The sequence below is a fragment of the Peromyscus leucopus genome, chromosome 9, assembly GCF_004664715.2.
Source record: "Peromyscus leucopus breed LL Stock chromosome 9, UCI_PerLeu_2.1, whole genome shotgun sequence".
Lineage (NCBI taxonomy): Eukaryota > Metazoa > Chordata > Mammalia > Rodentia > Cricetidae > Peromyscus > Peromyscus leucopus.
Window position 1 is genome coordinate 66,345,222 of NC_051070.1, and position 26,680 is coordinate 66,371,901.

Genomic DNA, 26,680 nt, shown 5'->3' on the forward strand with positions numbered 1-26,680 from the left:
TGTGGACCCATACCTGCTATGCGCAAAGTGCCCGTGATTGTAGGAAAGAAGAAAGGGGAGAGAAAGCCAGAACTTCAAACTTAAATCTCACCATCTTCAAAGAAGTGTACAGTCTGCTTGGGGTGAGGGTGGGGGTTTGTTTTCCTGTGGCCACAGGTGAGCTTGCCTGGAGTGGGTGCTTCCAGTGGGATGGAGAGAGAACTAACCCTGTGCTGTGGGAGGCAGGGAGGAACACCAGGGCAGCCTACAGCCGCCTCATTTTTACCTCCATCCCTGGGTTCCAGGCCATTCCAGGGACCACCCAAATGCTCTAAATTTGGATGATTCGGGCCAACTCTGAGAACCTTGTGTTCAAGTATTTTAGAAGGTGGGTTTTTATAAAGTGTTGGCTCAACTTCCATGACCTGGGAGAGACATTTTAGGAAACACTATTAATTCTTTTTTTTGTGAAAGAATATGACCCAACAAGTAGAATATAGCTAAGGTGGGGACAGTATAATTACCAATTATAATTCCACCAATTTTGTGGAATAAGCAAGTTACACATTTCTCGTCTGATGTAGGATAAGGCAAGCTCTGTAAAGCCCAATCCCTAAATGGCTTCCAACATTTCCGGCCCGGTAGCCCCCCACACCATCCTCTGTGTTTTCTCCCACTTTTCCCTACCCTGTCTGTGACAGCAGACCCAGTGGGGTCTCCCAGCGACACCAGACTAGAGGGAAATCCACTTCACTTCCCTGGAGGAGGCTTGAAGGGATTCAGGTGACTAATAAAAGCAACACTTGTGACTCCTAAGTAGCCATTAATGAATAAAGAACCCCCAGGCTTCACTGGAGGAAAGGATGCCCAAAGGGTCCACAAAGGAGGATGAAAATAAGCCAGCTGCCTCCAAAACGCTGCTACCAACAGAAGCAACTCGCTGCTGGCACAATGCCCACTTGCCCAAATCATTGGCGTTCTGGGCAGCCCTCACCTCATTACTTGAGCCCTCCAGTGTCCAGTCCCAGCAAGGCCTCAGCGGGCAACTCTTCCCTGCCCTTGTTGGGACCTGGCTGAGCTTGCCCATCGCGGTCCACGCTCCACCCACATCCACGAGAAGGGACATGCCTTGTGTCCCCAAACCAAGCCTGGCGCTTAGGCTGGTACCTCTCCTAGGGGACACTTGTCGTGGTCCCTGACCCCAGAGGAAGGGTCTCACCTGAGTCCTCTAATCTACGCCCCCTAAGACGGACCCGCCCTGATCCCCTAACCCTACAAGGAAGGGCCCCCTGCTCCCTGCTCCACAAAAGGGGACCCGCCCCGCGCCCCCAGCCCGGAGGGAGGGCGGTGCACACCTCGGCTGGCTGGCGCGACGTGTGCCCGCGCTCCTCTCCCGCAGCCCTCCCGTGCGGCGTCAGGCAGAGGCGGGGTAGGGCGCGGTTAAAAGAAGCCGCAGGTGGAAACCGGGGCTCCACCCACACAGTCCCCGATTCCGTTCCCGCTGCGAACCGTGGGCGCCAGATCCGACCTGCGCGCCGGACCAGAGCTGTGGACACCGCTGCAAGCCGGGAGCCGGATCCCACCGAGCAGGTAAGCGCGAGTGGGAGAATTTCCTCCGAGAAGCCCGAGTAGGTGAAGGAAGTGGACTGTCCCCTTCCTCGCCATATTTGCCCCTGTGGAGCGCGGGAGTAGCGGCAGTCCCCAGGTGGCCTGGTGGCCACAGGCAGAATCTTGACGGTGTGGTGGGTTCCCGCACCCGGGCTGCCCGCATCCTTATCTGCCTCCCATCGGCATCCCATCGGCATCCCGAAGCCTTTGTGTGCCCCCAGCGGACTAGAACCGCTGCGGGGTGGTTATCATCCCCACCGTCCCCTCCCCCGCGCGCTTCTCCAGAAACTGGGATCAACTGGTTTGACTTCTGCACACATCGTGCCCCTCTGACTTGCACAACAGGTTTTAGAAATACGTCAAGTTGTATAAAGTGACCAGAGTCCGGACTGAGTCCTTTTCCCCACTTCCTTTGCTGGTTTTGGGCTGTCTTTGATTTGGAGGTTATCGACCTGTTCCACTTGGGTTTGGGGAGCGGAAATGCAGAGCACAAGAATGATGTTTAAGTTCAGTCCAACCCCGAGACTTGGAGCAATGGATAAGTGTTGGACAGAAATGTCCATCCAGGTTGCATGATTAAGACTCAGGAACTTATGAAACAAAGATGACAGTAGTGTGCACAACAGTAATTAAAAGTAATTGGTGACACATCTGATTAAAAAGTTCAGACACGGGTAGTATTTCCTTGTCGGGTGAACGAGCCTCGTCCCAGGTGTTAGCCTGGTTTTTGCAGACTTGGGCTCCCTTCTCTTCCTGGGGACCGGGCCTCGGGTCTCAGAGAGTGTGGCCTTCATCTAGCTGTGGACACTGGAAGGGGTATGGATGTACAGCCGAGGTAAGGGACACCAACTAAGAGACTTGAGTCAGTTTGTGCCTGCAGCCTTGTTTTCCTTCAAGTAGACTTTATGCTTTCTTTGCCCCAGTTCCAGCAGAATCTAACCAGTGTTCTAGAAGAAAAACGTCCTGTCCTGGTGCAGTTTCCTTAGAAGTGCAGGATACTGCTCAGAACTGCCCCTGTAGAGAGCTTTGTCAGCTCTTTGGATCCAGCAGAGTCTGTGGGGGGTGTAGTCTGAACAGTGCCAAGGAGGGGAGGTGGTGATGGAGAGAGCCACCCGCTGGGGTGCTAGCCTGTCACTAGGGTGTGAAGGGTTCTCATTCATCTCACCACTGTCACTGAGACCCAGAAGACTAGCCCATCCATCTGGGTCACTGGTGGCTGTTATTAAAGGTAAATTCTCATAGTGACTTTTTTTCTTTCTTTCTTTCTTTCTTTCTTTTTTTTTCTCCTTTGCACTATAAGAGAAGGAAAAGAGTTGGGTAGGGTCTTTCAACAATTTCAGCAATAGAAAATTCTGATTTGCCCATCCTCACCATGCAGTTCTTCTGATTCAGTCTAAAAATTCCAGAGACTAAGAATTGGGGTGTATTGGTTAAGTGGAATACAATTATGGGAAAGTTGTTTTCAACCCAAATGTCTTGGCCCCTTAGGACATAATTTTGCATTGTCCTGACTAGGCTTTTCAGGAGCTGTTGCTTGATATGGGAGAGTGGAACTGGACCCCGGAAGCCTCCCCCACTTCACCCCCTAGAGTCATTTAATTGTAATGGAACCTAAATGAAATGTTTGGAGAGGGAAGAGCTTTGCTTGGAGCAGGCAACTGCTAAGAAGGCCTATGAAAGGGGTGTTGAACTTAATGAGAATATGTTTTGTAACTCAAATGGAATAAGAGACATCATTTTGTGGCTTGTCCATTCTTACATTTAAAGGCATGGCAAAAGTTTCATTTGTACTGAGTTGATGTTGACAAAGTATATGAATCCTAAACCTGATGCCATCACTAGTCACTGTTTTGAAATCACAGCTCCTGATGGTTTGCATCATTAAATTTCAAACTCGACTATCAGGTTGTCTCTTGGGTCACCTGAGATTTCTGGAGACTTCTTGGTGAAAGAAAGGCTTTTGAGATTTGTTTTGAACTCTGGGATTGGGAGGCTGGCTGTACCCAGCTTCTCAAACTCTTTGCCACTCTTTGCATACTTGAAAATTGGGGTTGAGGTTTGGGATAGAGTATATCATCATCATCACCATTGTTACCATGATTACAGGGAAATAAGCCTGCACTGGAGAGTGCCTTTGATGGGGTGGAACAGCACAGAGCATAGGAAACTGACAGTACCCAAATTTACCCTTTAATGGGTCTGGTGATCAAGGAAAGCTACCCACAAAGTTCACCCAGTGAACCTGTGCAGAATTTGAACGAATATGGCAACAATGATGTTTTTTTTTTTTTCCATTCCACAGGTGACATTCCCACTGCCATCCATAAACAGAGCAGCGTTGAGGGGCCTCATCACTGCGCTCCTAACTTCCGGAGGAGTAGGAGGAAGAGGCAGAAGTCCTTGCAGAGGGATTTCACCTTGGCTCTTGAGCTGGACACACTGGGAGTCCTTGGGAATAAGACTCAGGTTTGGGAGTTTTGTTTGGACCTGGTTACCTTATATCCTCAATTCTACAGATCTCACATGGGCCTTGAAAGGAGTGTGCTTTCCTCCTGGATCTATTAAGTAATCATCAAGTGATTTTTTTTTTCAAAGTGTACTGTAGATTGATCTAGAAAAAGAAAGCTCTTTCTGTGTGCTGAGGGATTTGGTTTGGGTTCTGTCTTCCATGGAGCTAAAATGGCATTATTCAGACAGCATGATTAAATTCCTAGGTAAAAAGTTTCGTCTCTTCCTTTGCTGAACACACTGACCTAACTCAGAAGGCAAGGCTCTCTCTCCTCTTCCCCATCCCCTCCTCCTAACAGCCGCTGACATTGACAGCTCATCTACCCAAATGTTTTCTCTTCAACTCTAACAAAACTGTCCTCAACCTCCAAATACCAGAAGCTTCAAAAGCCAGTTATTATGACATATACCTGTAAATCTCAGCCCTCAAGAAGCTGAGGCAGGGGGATTATTATGAGCTTAAGGTCACCCTAGGAATACAAGGCTGGTCAGAGACACACAGCAAGACCTTGTCTCAAAACAAAATCGGAAAATTGATCACGAAATTTCATCACTGCTGGAACAAAAGTAGACCCGGCTTATTTGAAATATGCAAGGGGAGAACAAATGTGCATAATTCATAATTGTATGTCTCAAAAGTTAGCTCATTGATGTGTTTTTAGAGTTACATATTTATGGCTGGAATTATAATATCAAGAATTAGTGTAGAATTGTGCCCTGTAATTAAATACATCACAGAAATAGATGGAATGTGTCCTCTTAAGCCTAAATGCAACCACATTCTTGTAAGGTGACATCTGTGGAGCTAAGCTTTATCTATTTATTTGTTCCTTATAGGCAAGCCAGGAAGCTGTCAGATTAAACAAACTTCTCTGGTATACAAAGAAAGAGTTAATAGCTTGGTTTTCACTGAAAAGCCTCCTCCCATCAGCTCAGCCCCTAGAAGCACGGAACAAAACTTTTGCTCAGTGCAGGTAGCCAAGGGTTCTGGTGGCTGAGGTCATTTGAGAAATTTCTTGTAAATCAGTGACCATTTTTTACATGGTGGGTCCTTCCCCTCCTCTCCAACCAAAGTATTTAAGAAAGATGCCTCAAGGTCATGGGTTCCTACAAGAAGATGGGGTGCAGGAACTTCCTAGGACCTGTCTTCATCCTGCCTCCCACTGGCCTAGGTACCTCTGCCCACTGATAAGGCAGGGCAAAGGGCAAGTCCTTTAATCTTTAGTAGCCCAGCACCTCCACCCTTCAGGTGCTCCTTGGGTGGGGAAGAGTCTCCCAGCATCAGCCAGGCTTTCCCAGGAACTGAAGTCATGTATACGGAAGTGCAGGGCTCAGGAACCCCCAAACTGCCTGTCACCCTGGACTGCCTCCTAATACTTATTTGTAAGGTGATCTCCACCAACTTGCTTTTGGCCTGTGGAAAATGCTATGTAGGACAGATACCCAGGCTTTATGGAAGACACCCTCAGGAATGACATGGTCTAAACAAAGAATCTGCAAGAGCCATCTCACTGCTGGAAAGGGCTAACCCAAGTTCACCTCATGTCCTTCATACATACAGCCACTTAGGGCCAGGGTGAACTATAGAGATTGGCATTCTCGCCCATTTCTTCTGTTATAAACAAAAGGGTCTTTATTACTTTTCAGGAAGACCCTCCCCCCTTGAATCGGGTGACCTGCTTTTTGCTGGATTGTCTTGAGTGACCAGTAGACTAAACATGCTGGAAATATTTGAATTTAACCTTGTTTTCCTTAGTGACTTAGACTGTTGTAGTCTTTTAAAGCAATGGTTCTCAACCCGTGGGTTGTGACCCCTTATGGGGTTGGAATGACCCTTTTGCAGGGTCGTTCCTACGATATTCACATTAAGGCCTAAGACATTTACAGTATGATTCATAACATTAGCAAAATTACAGGTATGAAGTAGCAATGAAAAAAAAATTATGGTTGGGGGATCAGCGCAACATGAAGAACTTTAGTAAAGGGTGGCAGGAAGGCTGAGAACCACTGCTCTAGACTTTTGGATCCATTGTTGAGGCTGTTTTTCCTTTGTAGTTTTTGTCTGAAGTATTTGTTTGAGACAGGCTCTTGTAGCCCAGGTTGGCCGGGGGCTTCCAGTCTTTCTGTCCAGGTTCCCATGTGCTAGAATAGAGGCATGCACCACCACGCATAGCCAAACTCATGGCTTTAAATATTAAAGTAAGTTAAGCATATTGAAAATTGAATATCTTCTATTCAGATGCAGTAAGTGGATAGAAAGAAAGTCTTCAGAATATTTAATTCAGAGGCCCAGGGTGGGGGTGGGGGCAAACAGTAAAGCTAGTGCCTCTATCTGTCCTGATTCTTGGGGTGTGGAACCAATATTCTTAGGAAGACAATATAATCCCTCCACCGCCTCTGTGACCTCAGCCCCTCAGCATTCATTCAAGCTCTGTGGTTCTTTGACACCTCCCTCATCCATTCACTTCTTAGAAGTCAGGTGACCAGTGAGAAGGGATGTGATGGAGAGCTTACCGAGGAAGCAGCCCTCGGGCCGCTGTGGACTTGGCAGCACTGGGTGGGGAGAGGGAACGCTCTTACTTGATAAACCTCATCCGTGGGTCCAATTGTTGAGCAAACTACGGAGTGTGATTGGTCAACGAGAGAACATTTTAAAACCAACAATACCTCATGGGAGATGAGCTGTGGCAAAGTATGTGTGAACGGCAAGACTTCCACACTTCCGCCTCCTCACAGGCCACATACTGACATGCCTCCAGGACATGGCAGCAACAGTCAGGGAAATTTAATATAGTGTTCTTCGGTAAGAACTAAAACTTCATTTTCATAATTCGCTTTATTTAAGATGAAGTTTTATTTTTAACCACACAGATACTTATAGTGGAGAATGAAAGTCTCTTTGGGGCATGAAGTACATAGTAAGTAAGAGAGAACTCTCAAGTTGTGGAGCTTCCGATTGTGGCTTCCCAGTGATCCATCTCTCTGCCTGACGAGACTCAGCTTGCCTCTGTCCAAAGCTTCCATAGCTTTACCAAGAGCCTGTTTCAATTTTTCAGACTCCTAGCTTTGTCTTAATGCTAAATACACAACCCAGCTTCTAAGTTCCAGATCAGCACAAGGTTTGAATCTTTCTGCTACAATTGCCAAGGCTGCTTGCCAGGTGCCCCACAGTCCAAACCCTCAAACTTTTTTTGCCTCGGCCTTTTAGCCGAACCCCTTGTAAAATAAAAGACCCTCATTCAAGACTCTGACACCTACTTAGAGTCCTACAGGTGTCCCCAGAATGCCAGGATTCTTCCCGGGACCATGGAGTGAGTATGTCTTCAGGGAGCCTGGACACTCGGTTCTTCTCCTGTAGCCTAAGTCATTTTCCCATAGTAATACAAAGACACTAAAGTCCTGCTGATAACAATGCTCCTCATACAGAGCACTGATACTCTTTAACTACAGAGTTATGACGTGTTATTAAAGGAACTGTGAGGATGCAACTATGTTATTGACGTTATGAGATGTCTACAAACATTAACTAGGATGTTGTCAATGGCATTGCCCAATTGCTACAAAGTAACTAAAGAGTGTCATTTTAGACCTTCGCTGGAGGTTAAACAGAAGTACCCTAGGTCAGGCCCGGGTTCCGTTCAGCCGATAGAGTGCTCACCTAGCACACACAAAGTTCTGGAGTTCCCTCCCCAGCATTATGAACAAGTAAATGGATACTTTTTATTGGTTGCCAATTAAAATTGTACTGTCTGGAGGGAGACATGGTGGAACATACCTGTAATCTCAACTGAGGAGGTAAAGGAAGGAGAATCAGGAGTCCTAGGCCAGTCTGGGCTCCATGAGACTGTCTCAAGAGCAAAAACAACAACAGCAGAAGTTAACCATAGCCATATATAATCCAAGGAATGTAGCCACTGCTTTGTTGTGCATTGAGCACAAGTATCTCTCTTACCTTTTCGCATTGCGGATTTTTGACTTTTGTTTTCTCATTTTGTTTTTGTTTTTACAGACTTAGGCCTCTCCGGTAACCTTTGGTCTGAGTTGTCCCATCTCTCTGTGGCTTTAGGTTCCTGACCCTCACCTGCCTCTCATAACATCCCATCTCTCTGTGGCTTTAGGTTCCTGACCCTCACCTGCCTCTCCTAACAATGGACACAGTTTTTGAGAAGCTTCATTCCTCCACTTTTGCAAATCCTTGAGGGTGGAATTCAATTCCCCTTTTCTTTTTCATTAAAAAAGTTAAGATTTAACTCAGCCTAGGCTGAATTAAAATCATTGTGTGCATTTGCACCTGTACTGGGGGCGAGCAAGCAAGCCCAGGTTCAGTGTGGCTACGAATCCAGATGTTCTGGTGACAGCCCTGTAGTCACAGCATGTGATCAGCTTTTGCAACTGTGAACTTTCTGATGTTCTGGCCCATGGCAAGAGGACCAATTCTTGGAACCAAATCATGGAAATATCTAGCGATACCCCTACCATGCCAGCTTCTATCCCCCACGGTGTGTACCTCAGCTGCTGCTGTCGGACCCAGCAGGACAGACAGCATCACACAAGGGTCAGGTGATGTGGTAGCTACTTGATGAGCCCAAACCTGGTGGCTTTCTGAGAAAACATAGACTCTAACATTAGTCAAACCCAGGACAACCCAGGGGACGTGGTGGGCAGTGTGAGGAGTGGCCAGCGATGCTGAGGGCAGGCTGTGGACCAGGCGTGGTTAGACACTGACCATGGTTAACTTGGGGGAAAGTTGGACAGTGTTCCTCGCCCACTTCCAAGAGAGAGTCTCCTGAGACCAGCAGCAAAAGGACTTTGGTGACTCTTCCATCCCCTCCAAGTGGATAAAAACTTGCTGACTGTCTTTGTTTTTAAAGATTTTCAGTGTCTGTCATTCATTACTCCCACACACATACACACTTAAAAAAAAAAAAAAAAAACAACAAGAGCATGCCAACCAATTCTTTCTTCTTGGTGATGTGGGATAAGAAGCAGCTGTTTGAATTATAGTGAGAGTTGCCATAGAACAATGGTTCTCAACCTGTGGGTCTTGTCCCCTTGGAGTTTAAACAACCCTTTCACAGGGGTCACCTAAGACCATCAGAAAACACAGATATTTACATTATGATTCGTAACAGTAGAAAAATTACAGTTATGAAGTAGCAACAAAATAATCTTATGGTTGGGGGTTACCATGCCATGAGGAACTGTATTTAAGGCTGGCAGCATTAGGAAGGCTGAGAACCACGGCTGTAGAGGAAAGAGGATCCTTTTCTCTCAGGTTGTCAAATCAGTCTTTTAGAAAGAAGGAACATCCTGGGCTTCTGTGGCCCCTGGTGCAATGGGACCCGTATTTTTGAGCAACAGCCAACACATGGCCTGCTTCCATCGGAGAACAAGGAAACAATTTGTGTCAAGCCTTGTGATTCTCTTTTGGGGACGATAGTTGAAGATATTAACTTTCCTGAGAGCACATGATAGCAGCAGATGGTCCATTCGAGCTAGAAATAAATACACACTGTATAAGGTCAACTGACAGCGTTGTTTCTTCTTAGTCTGCTAAGTAAACCATACTACATCATTCTAATGAGTGACTTTTGCTGTTATTTTGTGGTTTGGATAAAGCGCTTAATTACTAAAACCTATGGCGGAAGTTCTAAGTCCCTCAGTAAAACCACAATGATACAATGTGTGCATTTGCCTAGTGAAGAAAGGGAATTTGGGCACGAGTTTGTTTACCTGTGTTCTTGGGTTAATGACAAACACCACCTAATACACAACCTGTGTTCAATTGAACTTAGATAACTTATATTGCATGTGAAAGGCACAATTCTTATACTAAAAGCGAAATCAAGTACCTATTTACTGTGCTGATCATTTATTAAAACCCCTCACCTAGTAAGGAAGTTGTCAGGTTGATGCTGCCTCGTAGGTGGAATACATGAAGTTTGTCCACTATTTGTGACTTGTGGCCAGAAATGAGAGAACATCTTTATAATGGCCGTTTCTTGTCAGAAAAGCACATAGTAGATTCATTCCTCTTCTCCCCACGGATAAACTTACAGGCGGTTTCGTGTCTGTAGTAGGCCTGTAGTTGAGACCTGCCTAGATTCACTTGACCTTGGAATTTCACTATGAGAGTGGTTGGTTAATTCAGAGGTGCCTTCCACTAATCAGCTCCGCTCCTTTTTGTCTATTTAGGAATAAACCCGCACGATGGATTGGGGGACCCTGCACACTGTCATCGGTGGTGTGAACAAGCACTCCACCAGCATAGGGAAGGTGTGGATCACGGTCATCTTCATTTTCCGAGTCATGATCCTTGTGGTGGCGGCCCAGGAAGTATGGGGTGATGAGCAGGAGGACTTTGTGTGCAACACTCTGCAGCCAGGGTGCAAGAATGTCTGCTACGACCACTTCTTCCCGGTGTCCCACATCCGGCTCTGGGCCCTGCAGCTCATCTTCGTGTCTACGCCAGCACTGCTGGTGGCCATGCATGTGGCCTACTACAGACACGAAACGGCCCGTAAGTTTATCCGTGGGGAGAAGAGGAACGAATACAAAGACCTGGAGGACATCAAGCGGCAGAAGGTGCGCATCGAGGGCTCGCTGTGGTGGACATACACCAGCAGCATCTTCTTCCGCATCATCTTTGAAGCCGCCTTCATGTATGTGTTCTACTTCCTCTACAATGGGTACCACCTGCCCTGGGTGCTGAAATGCGGCATTGATCCCTGCCCCAATCTTGTGGACTGCTTTATTTCGAGGCCAACCGAGAAAACGGTGTTTACGGTGTTTATGATTGCCGCATCTGTGATTTGCATGCTGCTCAATGTGGCCGAGCTGTGTTACCTGCTGCTAAAATTGTGTTTCAGGAGATCCAAAAGAACACAGGCGCAGAAGAACCATCCCAATGCCCTGAAAGAGAGCAAGCAGAATGAAATTAATGAGCTGATCTCAGATAGCGGTCAGAACGCAATCACAAGTTTCCCAAGTTAAGTTTGTCAAGTGTAGGTGAGCCCTGACACAGCATGCTCCTCTTTGTAGACGACAGCCTTCTGACTGCTCCCTGTAGGTGAAGAGTTTGTCTATAAATGACTCATAGCAAATAGATACTTGAGTTCAATTTTTGTAGAACACTGAGCTATTCACACACAACATAAGTCAAAACTGAGGTCCATCTCTGAAAACAAAATCCTGGTGACTAATGAACCTTGAAGTCACCTTGACAAGTCCTGTGGAGACTGTCTGACTTAGTGTGGATTTCCTGAGAATTTATATAACTTGTTAATAAAGAGCGATTTGTCTAGAAATTAATAGTTTTATCAGTAAGATATTTTTATAGGGTTGAATATTTTTAGTTCTGACTTTGAACTTATATATAAAGTATTTTTTTATGACTGGCCTTCCTTACCTGGAAAAAATACACAAAGTTAGCTTTGCAAATGTGCCCCAAGTTTCTAAAGTTTGAACTTGTAAAGGGTCTAGCATCTTATGAATATTGTTTCACACTGTCTGAGGACAGTTTAATGAACTAGTGTGTGTTCTTAAGGTGGGATGTGTTCACTGGACAATATATGTTGCTGAATACAGATGGAATTGAAGGAAATGGGACACTTTTAAAAACTGGCCTTCTCCACTTATGGCGAACAGTGCAAACATGAATGTGATCACCCCAATAAAGCTTGACCCTGTTGCTTAAGCCTGTCTACACTGTGGGTTTCTGTTCCCTCCAGGACCCCACCATCATCACCAGAGGTGATGAGTTTTTGCTGGGGAGATACCAGTTGCTATGGGTGTAGGTGCCTGGGTTTCAAGAAGCATGCTTGTATCCTCATGTCTGTGAGCAACCTCAGCTTGGAGAGGATGCTCATAGGACTCCGGGAATGTCTTCTTGGTCAGCTCAGGCTTGATGGTGCTCCTGTAATCTTAGCACTTAGGAGGCAGCAGAGGCAAGAAGAGGTCCTACTGGCTAGATAGTGAGTGAGTTAGCCTGGGCTAAATATTAAGACCCTGCATCAAAAACTTAAACTTAAACTAAAACAAACAACCAAAAAAAGCTTAAAAAGAGAAGAGCGGAGGGAAGTCTTACACAAATATCTTGGTCCATTTTGTGATATTATAACAAAATGCCAGAGACTAGGTGACATGGAGGCTGAGCTTTTATAAGGGTCTTCTTGGTCATCAGAACATGGAGGATAGCTCTGTGGTGGGAGTGGGTGTGAGAGGGAGGGATCACACACACACACACACACACACACACACACACACACACACACACACACACACAGCATAAAGAGGGTCAGTGAGTCAGGGATGTGTCAGGTTGCTTATCGTAGCCTCCTTTAGGGGTTCCCAGAAGACCTGCACCCATCCCTACTAAGGGCATGATCCCATGACCTAAGTGCCTTCCGATAGGCTCCTCCCACAGGTGGGCGATAGGCCACCTCAACATCGTCCACCTGTTACTGATGTGCAACACTCTCAAACCACACCCAGCCTGCAGCAGCCTCAGACAAAGCTGACCTAGAAGGACTTGTTGCCTGAGTCCTTTGGTCCACAGTGACTGAGCACCAGTACCTCACACCCAGGGATTTCCAGATTGGACACACAGGCCTCCCAGTGGGTGTGGGTGAGTCAGTGTAGACTGGTCACTCTGGAGAATCATGAAATAGGAACACAGCCTCTCTGGCAAGGGCTTGTTAGCATGCTGCTCAATGCTTCGCCATCCCAAATGACTAATGACATTAACTGGAGGACACCTAGTCAATGGCAAGCATAAGAGGCTTGACACAGCACTCCAGTTCCTAAAAGACCTGTTCTGGAGCCTCTCCCTAGAAGAACAAAGGAGTAATTCTCCAATTCCCGTGGGGGTAGGTAAAACAGACATATAAATCCCAGACATATTCCATCTATAAGCAAGTTAGTGCCAATGTAGAAAGCAAGAACCAACCTTTAAAACAACACCACATTTCCATCACTGTGAATAAGATCTAGTCAGCCTTTATAAGTCCTGATTCCCTTCCGATGTCCCTTTCTTTTGAATGGAAGGGGGGCTTTCAGGGACAGACATTGCAGCCTTGGGCACAATCCCAGTCTGCATGGAAGAAAGGCTTCCCACCTTGCTCTTGAGACTGCCCTTCTCCTGCAGGACAGACTGGCCCTCCTTCCTTCCCTTCCTCCCTCCTCCCCCTCTCTCCAGCTTTGAGGTATAATTGATACACACAGATCTGCATATGTTTAATGTGTCTATTTTGGTGAGCTTTGAACTCTGTAACTACCTGGGATTCCAGTACAAATTTGGGATAATACTCAATCTACTCTTCTAAAGGTTTCCTGGTGTCCCTTTATTTTTGTACAAAAAAAAGGAAAGAAAGAAAGAAAGAAAGAAAGAAAGAAAGAAAGAAAGAAAAAGAAAAGAAAGGGAGGGAGGGAGGGAGGGAGGGAGGGAAAACAAACCCAAATTTTTAAATTTAACAGGAGACCCACCATCAGCACAAATGCGGAGGAGGTACAACACCGCCTTGTTTTGTTGTTTGTTTGGTGTTTTGATGTTTTTGTTTGTTTGTTTGTTTGTAGGCAGGGTTTCTCTGCACAGTCCTGGCTGTCCTGGAACTCACTCTGTAGCCCAGGCTGGCCTTGAACTCACAGAGATCCTCCTGCCTCTGCCTCCCAAGTGCTGAGATTAAAGGCGTGCACCATCTCCCAGCTACAATATCACCTTGTTAACTGCAGGCGCAATGTGCCATAAATCTCTAGTAGAGCTCAAACGTCTGTGATCACTGAAACTTCATACCCATTAAACTATAATTTCCTCAAGCCTCACCCCAGCCTTGGATACCACCCTCATATTCTTTACTCCTGTAAGACTATTTTAGCCACCTCATAAAAGTGGAATGATATGGCATGTGTCTTTCTGTTTCACTGAGTGTAGTGTCCCCGGGTTTGCTCATGCTGTAGCAGAAGGTAGGCTTGCTTCCCTTTTAAGGTTGAATAGTATTCTATTACATGTACACACTGTATTTTTCTATATATGTATACCCCATATTTTTCTTCACTGATGTGTCAAAACTATGACAAGACATCACCTGACATCTCTCAGGATGCCGATGTCAACATAGCAAATCAAAAACACAGGTGCTAGAGAGGACGCAGGGAACCTGGAACCACTGCATTGCTGGGGGATGGGAAACAGTGCGCAGCTTCCAGTAAATACCAAAAGCAGACCTCACATTTACACTTTCATGTGCACAGAAGCACCATCCCCAAGAACCGGAAACGGCCCTCCTTGCTAGTCAACACCTTCCTCTCTGCCCCTCAGTGTCCCTCCCCTCAGGCCACTGCATCTCCTCCCCCACCTCGTTGCCACTGTTCTGAGAATGAGCATCATTCCTCTCCCCACACCTATTTCTCAGCATTGAGTCCAGGCCCACTTTCTCCACTGGACCAACACCATTATCGGCATGGAAGACCTGAACACCTACCCCCAGGGCTTCTCAGCTAGCCTGCTACAACTTTTAAATCTTTTCCTGGATTTTGGCACACTGGCCCACCGGCAACTGTGCCTCTCTCCTCTCTTCACTTTGCTTCCGGTCTCTTTCTTCAGGCCAAGTGCCTGCTCAGAGCCTCCCTTTCCTCGCCTTACATTCTTCCCTGGCAGTGTCATCCGTCCGCATCTGGTATTTGCCCTACAGGGTAAGAAGTTCAGTGGTTTGCCCAGGGTCACAGCGATAAAGAGCAGCAGAGGAAGATTCACACCAGGTGTGTCTGCAAAGTCTGGAGCCTCGCCGGCCCTGCGGCTCATGAGCAGCCCACATGTCTGGAGAGACAGAGGCGAGAAGATCTGTTCAAGGTCATCCTCAGCTACGGAAGGAGCACAAAGCCAGCCTGCCTCAAAACAGAACAAAACCAGAACCCGTGTGTCTACCCCATGGGACATGTGACCTCCTGCTGGCGAACCATCCTTCTAAAAATCCCACCTGTTTCTCCTTCACTCTGGATAGCCCTGAGGGAAACCCCGACCATCACCATTTCACTGGTATCTTAGTATGAATCGTTTAGAAACAGGAAAGCGAGGCATAAAATGACGAATTCCCTGCTCCTGAGAGCTGTTGCGATTGTTTTCGAGGGAAGTGTTTACATCCCATAGTCTTCATTTTTATTCCCTGTGTGCACGTTTTTTTAGATGGGGTTTCAGTACATAGCCCAGGCTACATGCAAACATCATTTTTCTGCCTCCACCTCCTAATTCCAAGTGTGCCCCACCACATCTGGCACCCGAAGGCGTTTTTGCTAAGAAAGGAATCGTGCGTTGACTTGGAAACTGTACTGCTGCCTTTGCCCCTGTCACCTCCGACAGGAAACCCTGTTTGCCTGCCTGCCCCCAATCAGGTGGTTTCCCTCCTGATTTATTCAAGATTCTTCTTTCTTGGCCTTTAGTTTGGTAAGTTTAATCATGATGTCTTGGCATGATTTCTTTGGGTTTTTTTTTTTCTGCTTAACTTTCATTATTTTGGCTCTGAATTTAGGTCCCTCGCAAAGTTTGCAATGTTTTTAGTAAATACTGTTTCCTTAAATTTGTTTGGTCCTGCTTCCTTCACAAAAACACTGGGGCCCCTCTGTGGTAAAGAAGGTCCTTGGAGCTCTTTTTTTCCCAGGCTGCCTTCTCCCTCTTCTCAGAATGCTTTCTACTCTCTCAGTCCTCTGACTTCTTATTCCTGTGCTTCTGGGCCGTCCGCTGAGCTCTCCATCTGCTGCATTTTTCAGTTCCAACATTTCCACTCAGTTTTCCTTTCTGTCATTTTTAGGGTGCTGTGGATTGAATGGACTGTCTCATACATGTGGGGCCTCTCCTCTCTCTCTCTGAGCTACTGCACCCATCTCTCTGTTGAGGCTTTCCATTTCTTCAATTGTTCCAAATGTGTTCTTAATTGCTCATTGAAGCATTTTTATTACAGTTGTTTGGATGTTTTGGTTGGGGAATACGTGGTGTGTGTGTGTTGTGAGTATGTGGTGTGTATGGTGTGTGTGGTGTATGTGTGTGTATGTGATGTGTGTATGAGTATGTGGTGTGTGTGTGCACACGTGTGTGTGTATGTGGTGCGTGCGTGCGTGCGTGCGTGCGTGTGTCTTCCAGAAGCTGATGTCACTTATCTTCTTCAGCCCCTCTCCACCTTAATTTTCAGACAGATTCTCACACGGAACCTGGAGCTCCCTGACTTCTAGCCTGGGTACTTAGCAAGGCCCAAAGATGTTCTTGTCTCAGTCTCCCCAGCCCTGGGATTACAAGCACATGCCACCATGCCTGACTTTGTACATGAGTGCTAGGAAGTGGATGTAGGCCTTATTGATTTTTTTTTTTTCACTCATGTTGGAAACTTCTTGGTTCTTGGTATGACAAGCGAGTCCCAAAGGCATTTGGAGCACATGCAGATTTCACTGAAGCTTGTTATGTTAGCCAGAGCTCTCTGAGACCACTCTGATGGCAAGGGCAGGTGGCCTCAACATTGTCAGCTGGAGGGAAAGCGTAGAGTTCGCACTTAGCCTCCACAGACAACCAAGGTGGGCAGGGACTCCTTATTGCTGCTGAGATGGATCTAGAGCTCCAGCTCCTACTGTGGTCTCCACCAATACCACGTGGAAATCCCAACTCCCGCCATGCCTCCTATGGCACAACACAGAGCTAGAGAAGGGAACCCATAGTCCAGACTGACGTGGTACCATGGAGCACAGAGGCCTGGAATCCAGCTGGGATGAAAGTCCATGCTACTATGTGAGCTTTCCTGACACAGGCCTGGTGGAGAGAACACCCTGTTACAGTCTCACCCAGATACTCTGGCTTTCTCTGGCTTGGCAGGGAGCTTTTCTGGAGTAACTGGTTCGGCTGCAGTAGCAACTAAAACTGCTGTGTCTCACTTAGAGTCCTTTTCCTGGTCCTGTCCCTAGAAACAGAATGCTTTCCTGGGATTATTTCTAATTCGTTCATTAGCAGTTTGTGGGGCTTTGGGGAGTTTTTGTCTGCACCCATGGGTGTTTTGGATCACTGGCTTTCCTGCCTCTCTGCCCTCAACACAATCCTCTTTGATGATCTCTCATTCACGTCTCCACAGTCACTGCTTCCTGGCTTCTGGTGTCTGCTGCCTCCAGAAACCACTTACTCTGGCCTCTGGGCATTGCAAAAACTCTGTGTCCCTGGAATGTCCTGCCTGCCTGTCCCCTTCTCAGCCTGTCCTCTGGACCGGTTCGAAGTCTGCACTGTGGAGTTTTTCCCTCTGCCATAGGTAGACCCATTCCCTCCCCATCCCCACTTCCAGCCTGCTCCTAGGCTATGAGTGCATTCTGGGGCTCTCCCTGCTACTTCAGGGGCCCTCCTCACTGTCCCCCAACACGCCCTTCACACAATGAGCAGGCATAAACACGTGTTGGGTTGATCAGCGCCTGGAATACCAATGCTTTCGCTCCCAACTCTGTGGCCGGTTGTTGGGTAAGGAAGAAGACTCATTAGCTTCCTTACCATAGACTCCAAGACCAGTAAACAACTTCCGTCTGCCAGTAACACCACAGTCGCCAGGAGTACTAGGTGAATGCTGATTGGCAAACAGAGCGGAGCTGGCCAAGGCCTTTTCAGGCTGTCTCAATAGGAAGGGGGGAGTTGGTGCTGTAAAAGAATGCCGGGAAACCATTCTGAGGGCAGAGCACAGTGGGGAACTGGGGCTTGACAGCCAAGAATCTCTTTAAAGATAACGATGCAGGAGCAGAGCCTCCATCATCCATCATCCGCAGAAACAAGAAGGTGCTTGTCAGCCTAAACTGTGTCTATATATGATTTATTAGACAGGCGATAAAGTAGCCTTTCTTGCTTTTCCTAACAGTTTTGTACATTTATGGACGTGGGTTTACTTGGTGTTTTGCTTTTTGGTTAGCACTATGTTGTAAGGAATTATTTAACTGTTCGCAGGGTTATTCGTGGGTACCGCTGAGAGGTTAGTCTCCTGTTCAAAATTCCCTTTTTAAATCTTTTTTATTTCTTATTTTATTCATGTACTTCTCTCTCTCTCTCTCTCTCTCTCTCTCTCTCTCTCTCTCTCTCTCTCTCTCTCTCTCTCTCACCCTACAGGTTCTTTGCATATATATCTTGTGGCTTCATGTCTTTTGTGGGGTTCCGGAGTGTGTGAACGAGTGGGTCTCTGTGTCTATGTCTGTTCCTTGTGCCTTTTCCTGGGCTCTTTTCCCTCTGTTTTGTGTCCTATTCCGATGTGTTAGTTTTTGCTTTATCTTTTTATATTTTATTATTATGCCTTAGAAGCCTGTTTGTTTTCTAATGAGAAACAGAAAGGCACTGGATCGGGATGGAAGGGGAGGTGGGGAGGAACTGGAAGGAGTAGAGGGAAGGGAAATCATAATCAGGATATATTATATAAGGAAAGAAATTATTTTCAATAAAAGAAAAAACTTAACAAAAATTACAGCTAGAGACGGTCTCTTCTGACTGGTCATCGGTAGCCATTTGACATCCCATGCTCAGAAAAGCAGAAGGGGAAATGGAGCATCATGCCTGTAATCTTAGCACTTGAGAGGCTGAGGCAGTTGTATCAGGGTTGGGCTACATAGTGAGTTCCAGAATAAGCTGGATGAGAAAAAGAGGGGAAGAGAACCCCAGAGGGGACGTGTGTTGCTTCTGGAGCCTCTGAATAGTCACAGGAGAGGGCTGGTGCATGCTAGAGTTGGCATTGAGATGGTTGTGGTTATGGTGAGCCTGCCTGTAATCCCAGCACTGGCAGAATGACAGTGGGTTCAAGGCCAGCCTGGCCTACAGAGAGAAATACCTCAAAAACAGTAGTCTTTGAGCCAGCCCGAATATCAGAGATAATCTTGGCTAAAAGCATGTCCCAGCTTCTCACCCATGTCCCAGGGATTTGTGACTTTATGTAGGAAGGATCATGGTCTTACGAGTTCTCCAAGGTAGCTCTGTCAAAACTGTGCTGACTTGGCCTGGGGCTGCTCTAATAGAATGCCATAGACTTCAAGGCCCAAGCACAATGGAGATTTATTCCTCACAGTTTGGAGACCTAGGTGGTTCATGACAAGGCACCGCAGATTTCCACTGGTCTCCGGTGAAGAGCCGTCCCTTACTTCGGTGGTTTGTGTCTGTGTTCTCATAGGGATGAGGGATGGGGTGGGCTCTCTACACCCTCCTTTGAGGATGCTAATTCCTCTCCATCTTACCACCTCCTAAAACCCTCCCATTGTTAGGATGTCAACATGTGACTAAGGCGGGGGTCACAGGCGCTGAGTCCAATCACCAAATCACAAGAGTCACGTGAGCGTAGACACAAGCCAGAAGTTCCCAGATCTGCTGATCAGAATTTCTAATCTCACAGCCCAGAAGTGCTCAAGCCCCTTGGGGCCATCATCATGCTGGTGTTACATAGACCCAGAGAGCTGCAATTTCCCGTAAGTTCTACGAAACAGCTGCCCCCTGAGAAGTCCACTCTGGAAATGTGTCTTGTTCCGCCACAGGGTGATAAAAACGACTGTTTAAATACCGTAACGTGATTCAGATCTTTATAGCCCAATGGACTCAAAACATTAGTTTGGTCTTTCACAAATTGTCCCCTTCAGGGAGGTGGGGCTGGGGGTGACCCATGGCCACCAAGAATATCACCAGCCTAATGCTGGTGATCGACTTCCATCAATCAGGAAGTCATCCTTTCACCCTGCACCCAGCCATCACTTTCTTCCAGAGCCAGGCTACACTGTAGACTCTGCTAAGCTCTCCTGGGTCTCCTTTCTCTTTAGCTATTTATCGTACTCCATTCTGTGTCCTTTGCTGCCCTGGCCCTCATGGCTTCCCTGCCAGCAGCCTGCTTTGTTTTTTAGGGCTATCTTCTTTCTCTTTCTTTCAAAATGTTCTCCCTTATCTCCTTTGGTACCACAAAAGGTCAGGAGCCAAACTCATCACCAGACGAGAACCAAGTGTCCCCATTTGCTCCTTACCTTGACCGGAAATTAGTCCAGCCCCGCCATGGTGTGATTATTTGAAAGAAGGCTCTTGTTCCAATCAGTCTCCTCTCCCAGGATGGAGGAAGGGAGAGAACTCCCTCTAACCAGGACCCCCTCCCCCCAGCACTCCCCCTCCGGCCTCCTGCCCTTGTTATACCAAGGGCTCTTTTCCTCAGGCACCCTCCATGATGCTGCTCCAGGTGTTATACACCCTACATGGGAGACATTCACAACCTCAACTCCTGAAGAGCAGATACAAATGGCCAAGCTGCCGATGGCCACCGTGTTGACAAGAGGAAGGACCAGAGACTCTGACAGGAGAGGGGATGTGGAGAAGGGTGTAGACAGCATGCCTTGGTTGAAGACTTTCCATGGTGCTGTTTACATTTTGCCCTCAAATGTCACATCCCGGTGTACCGGCCTGGGGAGAAGACAAACACTGAAAGCAACCTGCTAGGCGACTCAAGAACGCCCAAGGACACTTTCTTTCTCAGTCTGAGTGCTTACCACTATCTCCTGATCCACTGTCAAAAGTCCATTCTTATTTCTTTCCTACACTGTCAACACATACTCCTTTTGGTTCTGTGACCTCAATTTAAACATTTTTACCTTTACTTCCTGTCTATACCAATGTTGAGTTTCACTCGTTCTTCGTTTGAAACTTCTCAAGGTAGAAATGTAGCGATCACCTCTTTTCTTTTTTAGATACATACATGGAAGGCAACATTTTCTTTCTCTGCATTACTTAATATGCATCTCCGAATTTTTTTTATCTTTGATTTTACTTTAATCCATTTGAAATACTAATCTCAGCTACTCTGTACAGTGAGGCAAAGGATCCCAACATCAAGGCCAGTCTGGGCAACACTGTGAGATCTTGGCTCAAAACCAAATAAGATCAAAACAAAACAAAATACTTTAAATTTCTCTTATAATTATTTCTTTTATTCATGTGTTTTATCCCCAAATATTTGGTAACTTCTAGACACATAATTATCTAATTTGGTTCTATAAACATCTGTATAGTTTCCCTTCTTTATAATTTATTGAGACTTGTTTTATGATTTTAGAATTTTACATTTATGATTTAGAAGAGAACAGATAGAGTTTGTGGGAGACAGTTATGCACAGATAAGTCTATGAGCACAGGACTCAAATATAAATGAGGTTGTGTTAGTTGATAGGGTTTCAATCTTCTGTGTCCTTAGTAACTTTTGTGAACATTTTCTATGAATTCTGTTAGTCTATGAATACGGATTTGTCATTTCTCCCTTTGGTATTTTCAGTTTTACTTCTTATGTTCTACAACTCTGCTATGTAGTGAATCCACCATCAGGACTGATGTATTCTTGATGAAATGGCCCTTTGCCTATTTGCAATGCCTTTTCAATTCTGCTTATCTTACTTTGAGCTGTGTTTTTTGTTTGTTTGTTTTTTGTTTTTGTTTTTTGAGACAGGGTTTCTCTGTGTAGTTTTGGTGCTTGTCCTGGATCTCACTCTGTAGTCCAAGCTGGCCTCAAACTCACAGAGATCTGCCTAGCTCTGCCTCCCGAGTGCTAGGATTAAAGGCCTGAGACACTACCTCCCGGCTGAGCTGTGTTTTAATAATACAGCATTCTTGCTTCCCTTTGATTTGGGTTGACCTTATCCTTGTTTTCCACCCTTTTAATTTCCACGTGTCTGTGGATCTACTTCTATTGATTATTTTTCCTCTTGATTGTGGGTTTCATTTTTCTTCTTCTTTACAAACCTTTCAGTCTTTCACTAAATGATGGATATTATATATAAAATATCTTCAGGGTGTTTTGTCTTTTGTTTCCAGTGAACACAAGTCCTTTTCTTTCTGCCAGGAGTTAAAATGACAGCCTGAGCAGTCAGATTTCAAGATGAAGGTGGAGTTGAGGCTGAGTCAAAGTGATAATGTGAGTGTATAACTGAAGCCTGATGTAAACAAGGACCCCTGGGCTCCCAGCCCAAGCTCACCATCCCCTCCTACACACACTCTGTGGAATGTTTAGTCTCTTTGGTCTCATCAGTGTTTGAAATAGAAAGCATTTGAGACAGGCTAGATATTGCTTGAGGCTTACCTTGCAGTCAGCTCTAGCATGGTTCAGGAATTTAAGCACCTTGAAATTGTCTAATTCTGTTTTCCAGTCATGTACCAGCTGCTATGGTAAATTGGGAGAAGGTATGATTATAAAACCAAAAGAAGTCACACTTGTACTTGGGTTGGTTTGCTGTCACTGCGACAAAATACCTGAGGTGAACAGCTTATGGGAGGAAAGGGGTTTTGGTCTCATGGTTTCAGAAAAGTTATTTTTGTTTTGCTTTACATTTTTATCTGTGTATGTATGTGTGTGTGTGTGTGTGTGTGTGTGTGTGTGTGTGTGTATTATACAAAACACTGTGATTAGGAATGATTTTTATATTTGTATATTGTATATTTTGTAGCAGGAATCTTAGAAGATCTTATTAATAAAAACAAACCTGAAGTCAGGTATTGGGGTGAACGCTGAAAGATCAGAGAAACATAGCAAGCCACAGCTACCTCACCTCACCAGTTCCTGAGCTGATCCTGTTTCCTCAGACCGGAAGCCTCTGTGTCCTCATCTGAATGGGTCTCAGCTGAACTGCTGCTCAAAAGCCTAAAAGCTTAACCAGGCTATAGTTCTTCATTCTCACGCCTAAAGTACCTTTCTGCCTCCTGCCATTACTTCCTGGGATTAAAGGCGAGAGTCACCATGCCTGGCTGTTTCCAGTGTGGCCTTGAACTCACAGAGATCCAGGTGGATCTCTGCCTCTGGAATGCTAGGATTAAAGGTGTGTGCTATCACTACCTAATCTCTATGTTTAATATTGTGGCTGTTCTGTTCTCTGACCCCAAATACATTTATTAGATAAATAATTTTATTAATTATCTAAGATAAGTTTATTAATAAAAATATTGGGGAACACAATACCACCACAATATTTTTATACCATTTGTACACCCCTTACCTTCTTGTTCCTGCCTCACACCCACTGATCCTCCTCCTCTCAGCTCGTCTTCCTTCTACCCTCACTCAGGGTTTTGGTGTTTTGGTTTTGGAGAAGGGTTGCTGTTGTTTTCATTGTTACTGTTGGCATGTGTGAACAGATGAACTTCTGTGGAGTTCCTTACAGGAATATGGTGCTAAGGGTTAGTCACAGGAACATAGGGAACTCACCAGTTGTTACTCCACTAAAGAAAACATCTCTCCCTCTCTGCCAACCATTAACTGCCATGGACCCTCAGGGAAGGGAGAGGAGGCTGTGATCAGTTGGCTGTATTGCAAACAGAGCACCATGGTGGTGAGCGTTAAACTAGCTCACTTCTTGGGTGCCAGGAAGCAGAGAGAGATGGGCAGGAAGAGCTAGATCATCAATTCAGTGAGACTGGCAGACTGGCTAGCCAATGAGCTCCGAGAATCCATCTTCTCCCCTCACCCATGTGCTGGAATTACAGATGCCCAGTGTCTCACAGGTGCTGTGGATCCCAGCTCAGGTCCTCATGCTCTTGTGACCACCCTGCCAACTGAGTCGTCAACTCTGCCCAGCCCTTGGATTCTTAACTTTGTTTCTACTTCTGTTGAAAGGAATCAAAAGCACTCTTGTGGCCAGACTGGTAACACATGCTTATTATCCCAGGATTTGTGAGGCAGAAGCTGGGGTGGGAGACACTGTAAGTTCAGGGTCAGCCTGCTCTACACGGTGAGTTCCATGCAGTCAGGGATACCATAACAAAGCCTCATCTTAGGAAAAAAGCAAGAAAGAAGAAAGAGGAAGCAAGAATTCTCCATTGACTTCTGTAACGAAGTAAGCATGAAGCATCTGGACACGTAGGAATATCCAATTGTGCATTGATGATTAACACACTAACCTGTATCAGTTTACAACCAGAGATTCTTTTGTGTGTGTGTGTGTGTGTGTGTGTGTGTGTGTGTGTGTGTGACTCTGTATGTCACTTATACTATCTAAACTTAGCCATGTTACATCTGCAACATTGTTTCCTTTGATAAATCATAAGCACAAAAACTCCTTTCAAAAGCCTAGCAGAGGCCAGTCATGGTTGCCCACACCTTTAATTCCAGCACTTCAGAGACAGAAGCAAGAGAATTTCTGAGAGTTCCAGGCCAGCCTGGTCTACATAGAGTTCCTGAACATCCAGGGCTACATAGAGAGACCCTACCTCAAAACACAAAAACAGAATCGAAATCAAAAGCCAAGCAGCCCAGTAGCCTGCATGCACATCATGGAACCGTCAGAAAAAGTGACTGTTCCCATCTAATGGTAATGCCGAGACTCTGCCCACTGCTCAGCACCATCTTCATGTAAGCTACATACACACGGGAGTCCCAAACCACCACCGGCAGCAACAGCCCAGTTCTCCAAACTTCTCACCAACTCGTCCATCTCAGATCCAGGAGATGATAGAAAGTTTCAGCATTCACTGTCTCTTCCCAGCATCCATTATCCAATGAAAACGTTGACGTTGGAAGTCTCCGAGGGGCTGGGCAGATGGTCCAGTGAGTGAAGCGCTTTGTGTGCAAGCGTAAGGGCCCGGCTTTGAGTCCCCAGAGGCTGTGAAAGAAATCTCAGTGCTCCCACAGCAAATGGGAAGCTGCAACGGGAGAACTCCGGGAGGCCTGCTGAGCAGCTAGCCTGCCTCAAACAAGGTAGAAGGCAAGGCCTGACACCTGAGGCTGTCCTGCCCTCCACACACAGCTGTGCCACGTGCATGCCTACACACATACGCGCGCACACACACACAAGCTCACATGAATGTGCACATATACACTTGCACACATCATACATAGGCACAGGCTTCCATGTAGTTCTTTACATACATAAATCCACTAAAATGATGGGTGGGCAACAGTGTTATTTATCAAAAGCACTACTTATACTCTTTTTAAGACAAACTTTTATTTAGTAAAAGACCTAAAGGTTGGGCGTGGTGACACACACTTTTAATCCCAGCATGAGAAGGCGGAGGCAGGTAGTTCTAGGCCAGCCTGGTCTACAGAGCAAGCTCCAGGCCAATCCTGTTTCAAAAGACATAAAGATAAAAAGGTGGGGGAAGAAAGACCTTGCTAGATGTTGCTATTGTTTTTAGCTCAGAATGGGGAGTCCTGGGGGGAAAGGTCTAGCGAGAGACCAGATGTCCATTTCCAGCCTGAAGAATGTCCTTAAGCTGCCCACCCACAACACATCTTGCCAGCTAGGGGCCTGTTGGGATTGTCAGCTGTGAACTTAAGGCACAGCCGAGGTGGGAGGTGACATCTGGAGCCGACAGGTCTCTACGCTATGTTATAGGCCTGTCTCACCTGCAGCTGCTGTGATGTATCTGGTCTCCCTGGAGATGGAACAGAACAGGGGCTTTCCACATTTGCTTGTGTTGGATACTGACACCAAGAAATGCACTTTACACCGGATCTGGGGGTCTGTGTGCACAAACATCCCACAAAGCATTACTTACCCTTCTTAAGAACAATGCACTCTGATACCCTCTTTTTTATTGTTTCATGTCTACATAAGGAATAAGAGGGGGAGCAATAGGGAAGAGGAGGGGGTGGGAAGAAATCAACTTATTTCCCAGCCTGCTCAGGAGATCAGGACCAGCAGCGCTAGACTAGAGAATACATAGAAAATGTTCTCCCAGTACAGGGCTTCTGAGCAAGTCTTTTTAGTGCCATCTACTGTACACCCTAGGTATTACAAGCACTTGTGTTCCATTCTTGACTCTGGCCCTGCGATTTATTTCCCCCCTTTTCTTTTAAGAACACTTCTCCCAAAATGGAAATGTTTCTCAGTTTAAGGATAAGTTTAAATGAATAGCTACCACATACATAAGCTCTATTTTAAATCCTCAAGCCAAATAATGTCATATTCAGTCCTCGAAAGGGAGATTTGCAGGTTGCAGGACACAGCAGAACTGGGACCCGGGGAGCAAAAACCTAATGTCATGATCAGTGGTTTCCAGGAAACAAAACCTTAAGTCCACAACACTGTAGATGAGTGTTTCACACAGAATTGCTATTGTCTGTCAAATATAAAATAACCAAGTATCAATAATCCATTATCAACCCTGACTATAATTTTGTTCTACAATAGCACGAGGTCTCCTCCCCCTTTGCTCATTCCAAAAAACAATTCAAAATACTATAGGGCACAATACTGTTGTCACACAAATCAGAATACAGAAATCCCATTGGCTCCTTTGTGGATGATGCAGAATTTCCATGCTGACTAGCCACTGTAACACACAGAATTTAAATTTCTGTTCAGCAGAAAGGAATGTTTCCTACTGGCCAGCAACGGTAGCTATGGTTGTTTCGTTACAGGGTGTGTGTGTGTGTGTGTGTGTGTGTGTGTGTGTGTGTGTGTGTTTGAGACAAACATGTTTGGAAGGATCTTTGTAATTCTTCCATGATCTGCTCAATTAACCACAGAAGAGCCTCAGTGGTGTGTTTGCAGGGAAGAGTCCGTGCTCATCCAGCCATGCCACTGAGGTCTCTCACCACACTCTTGCAGCTGAGGCACAGCTATTTCGATTTCACCAGAACATCTA

General features: G+C 46.0%; 1 protein-coding gene across 3 annotated transcripts; it reads left to right on the top strand.

Moving 5' to 3' along the window:
- The first annotated feature begins 1,010 nt into the window (after positions 1-1,010).
- On the top strand, positions 1,011-11,791 carry Gjb6 (gap junction protein beta 6). 3 transcript variants are annotated; one of them, XM_028870419.2, is made up of 3 exons: positions 1,011-1,569; positions 3,890-4,053; positions 10,291-11,791. In XM_028870419.2, the coding sequence occupies exon 3, from the start codon at positions 10,306-10,308 to the stop codon at positions 11,086-11,088; it is 783 nt and encodes a 260-aa protein (XP_028726252.1). In that variant the 5' UTR covers positions 1,011-1,569; positions 3,890-4,053; positions 10,291-10,305; the 3' UTR covers positions 11,089-11,791. The 3 variants fall into 3 exon arrangements, with proteins under 3 accessions (XP_028726252.1, XP_037064395.1, XP_028726253.1); XM_037208500.1 differs by lacking the exon at positions 1,011-1,569 and adding an exon at positions 2,291-2,422; XM_028870420.2 differs by lacking the exon at positions 1,011-1,569 and adding an exon at positions 2,695-2,815.
- Positions 11,792-26,680: the final 14,889 nt, after the last annotated feature.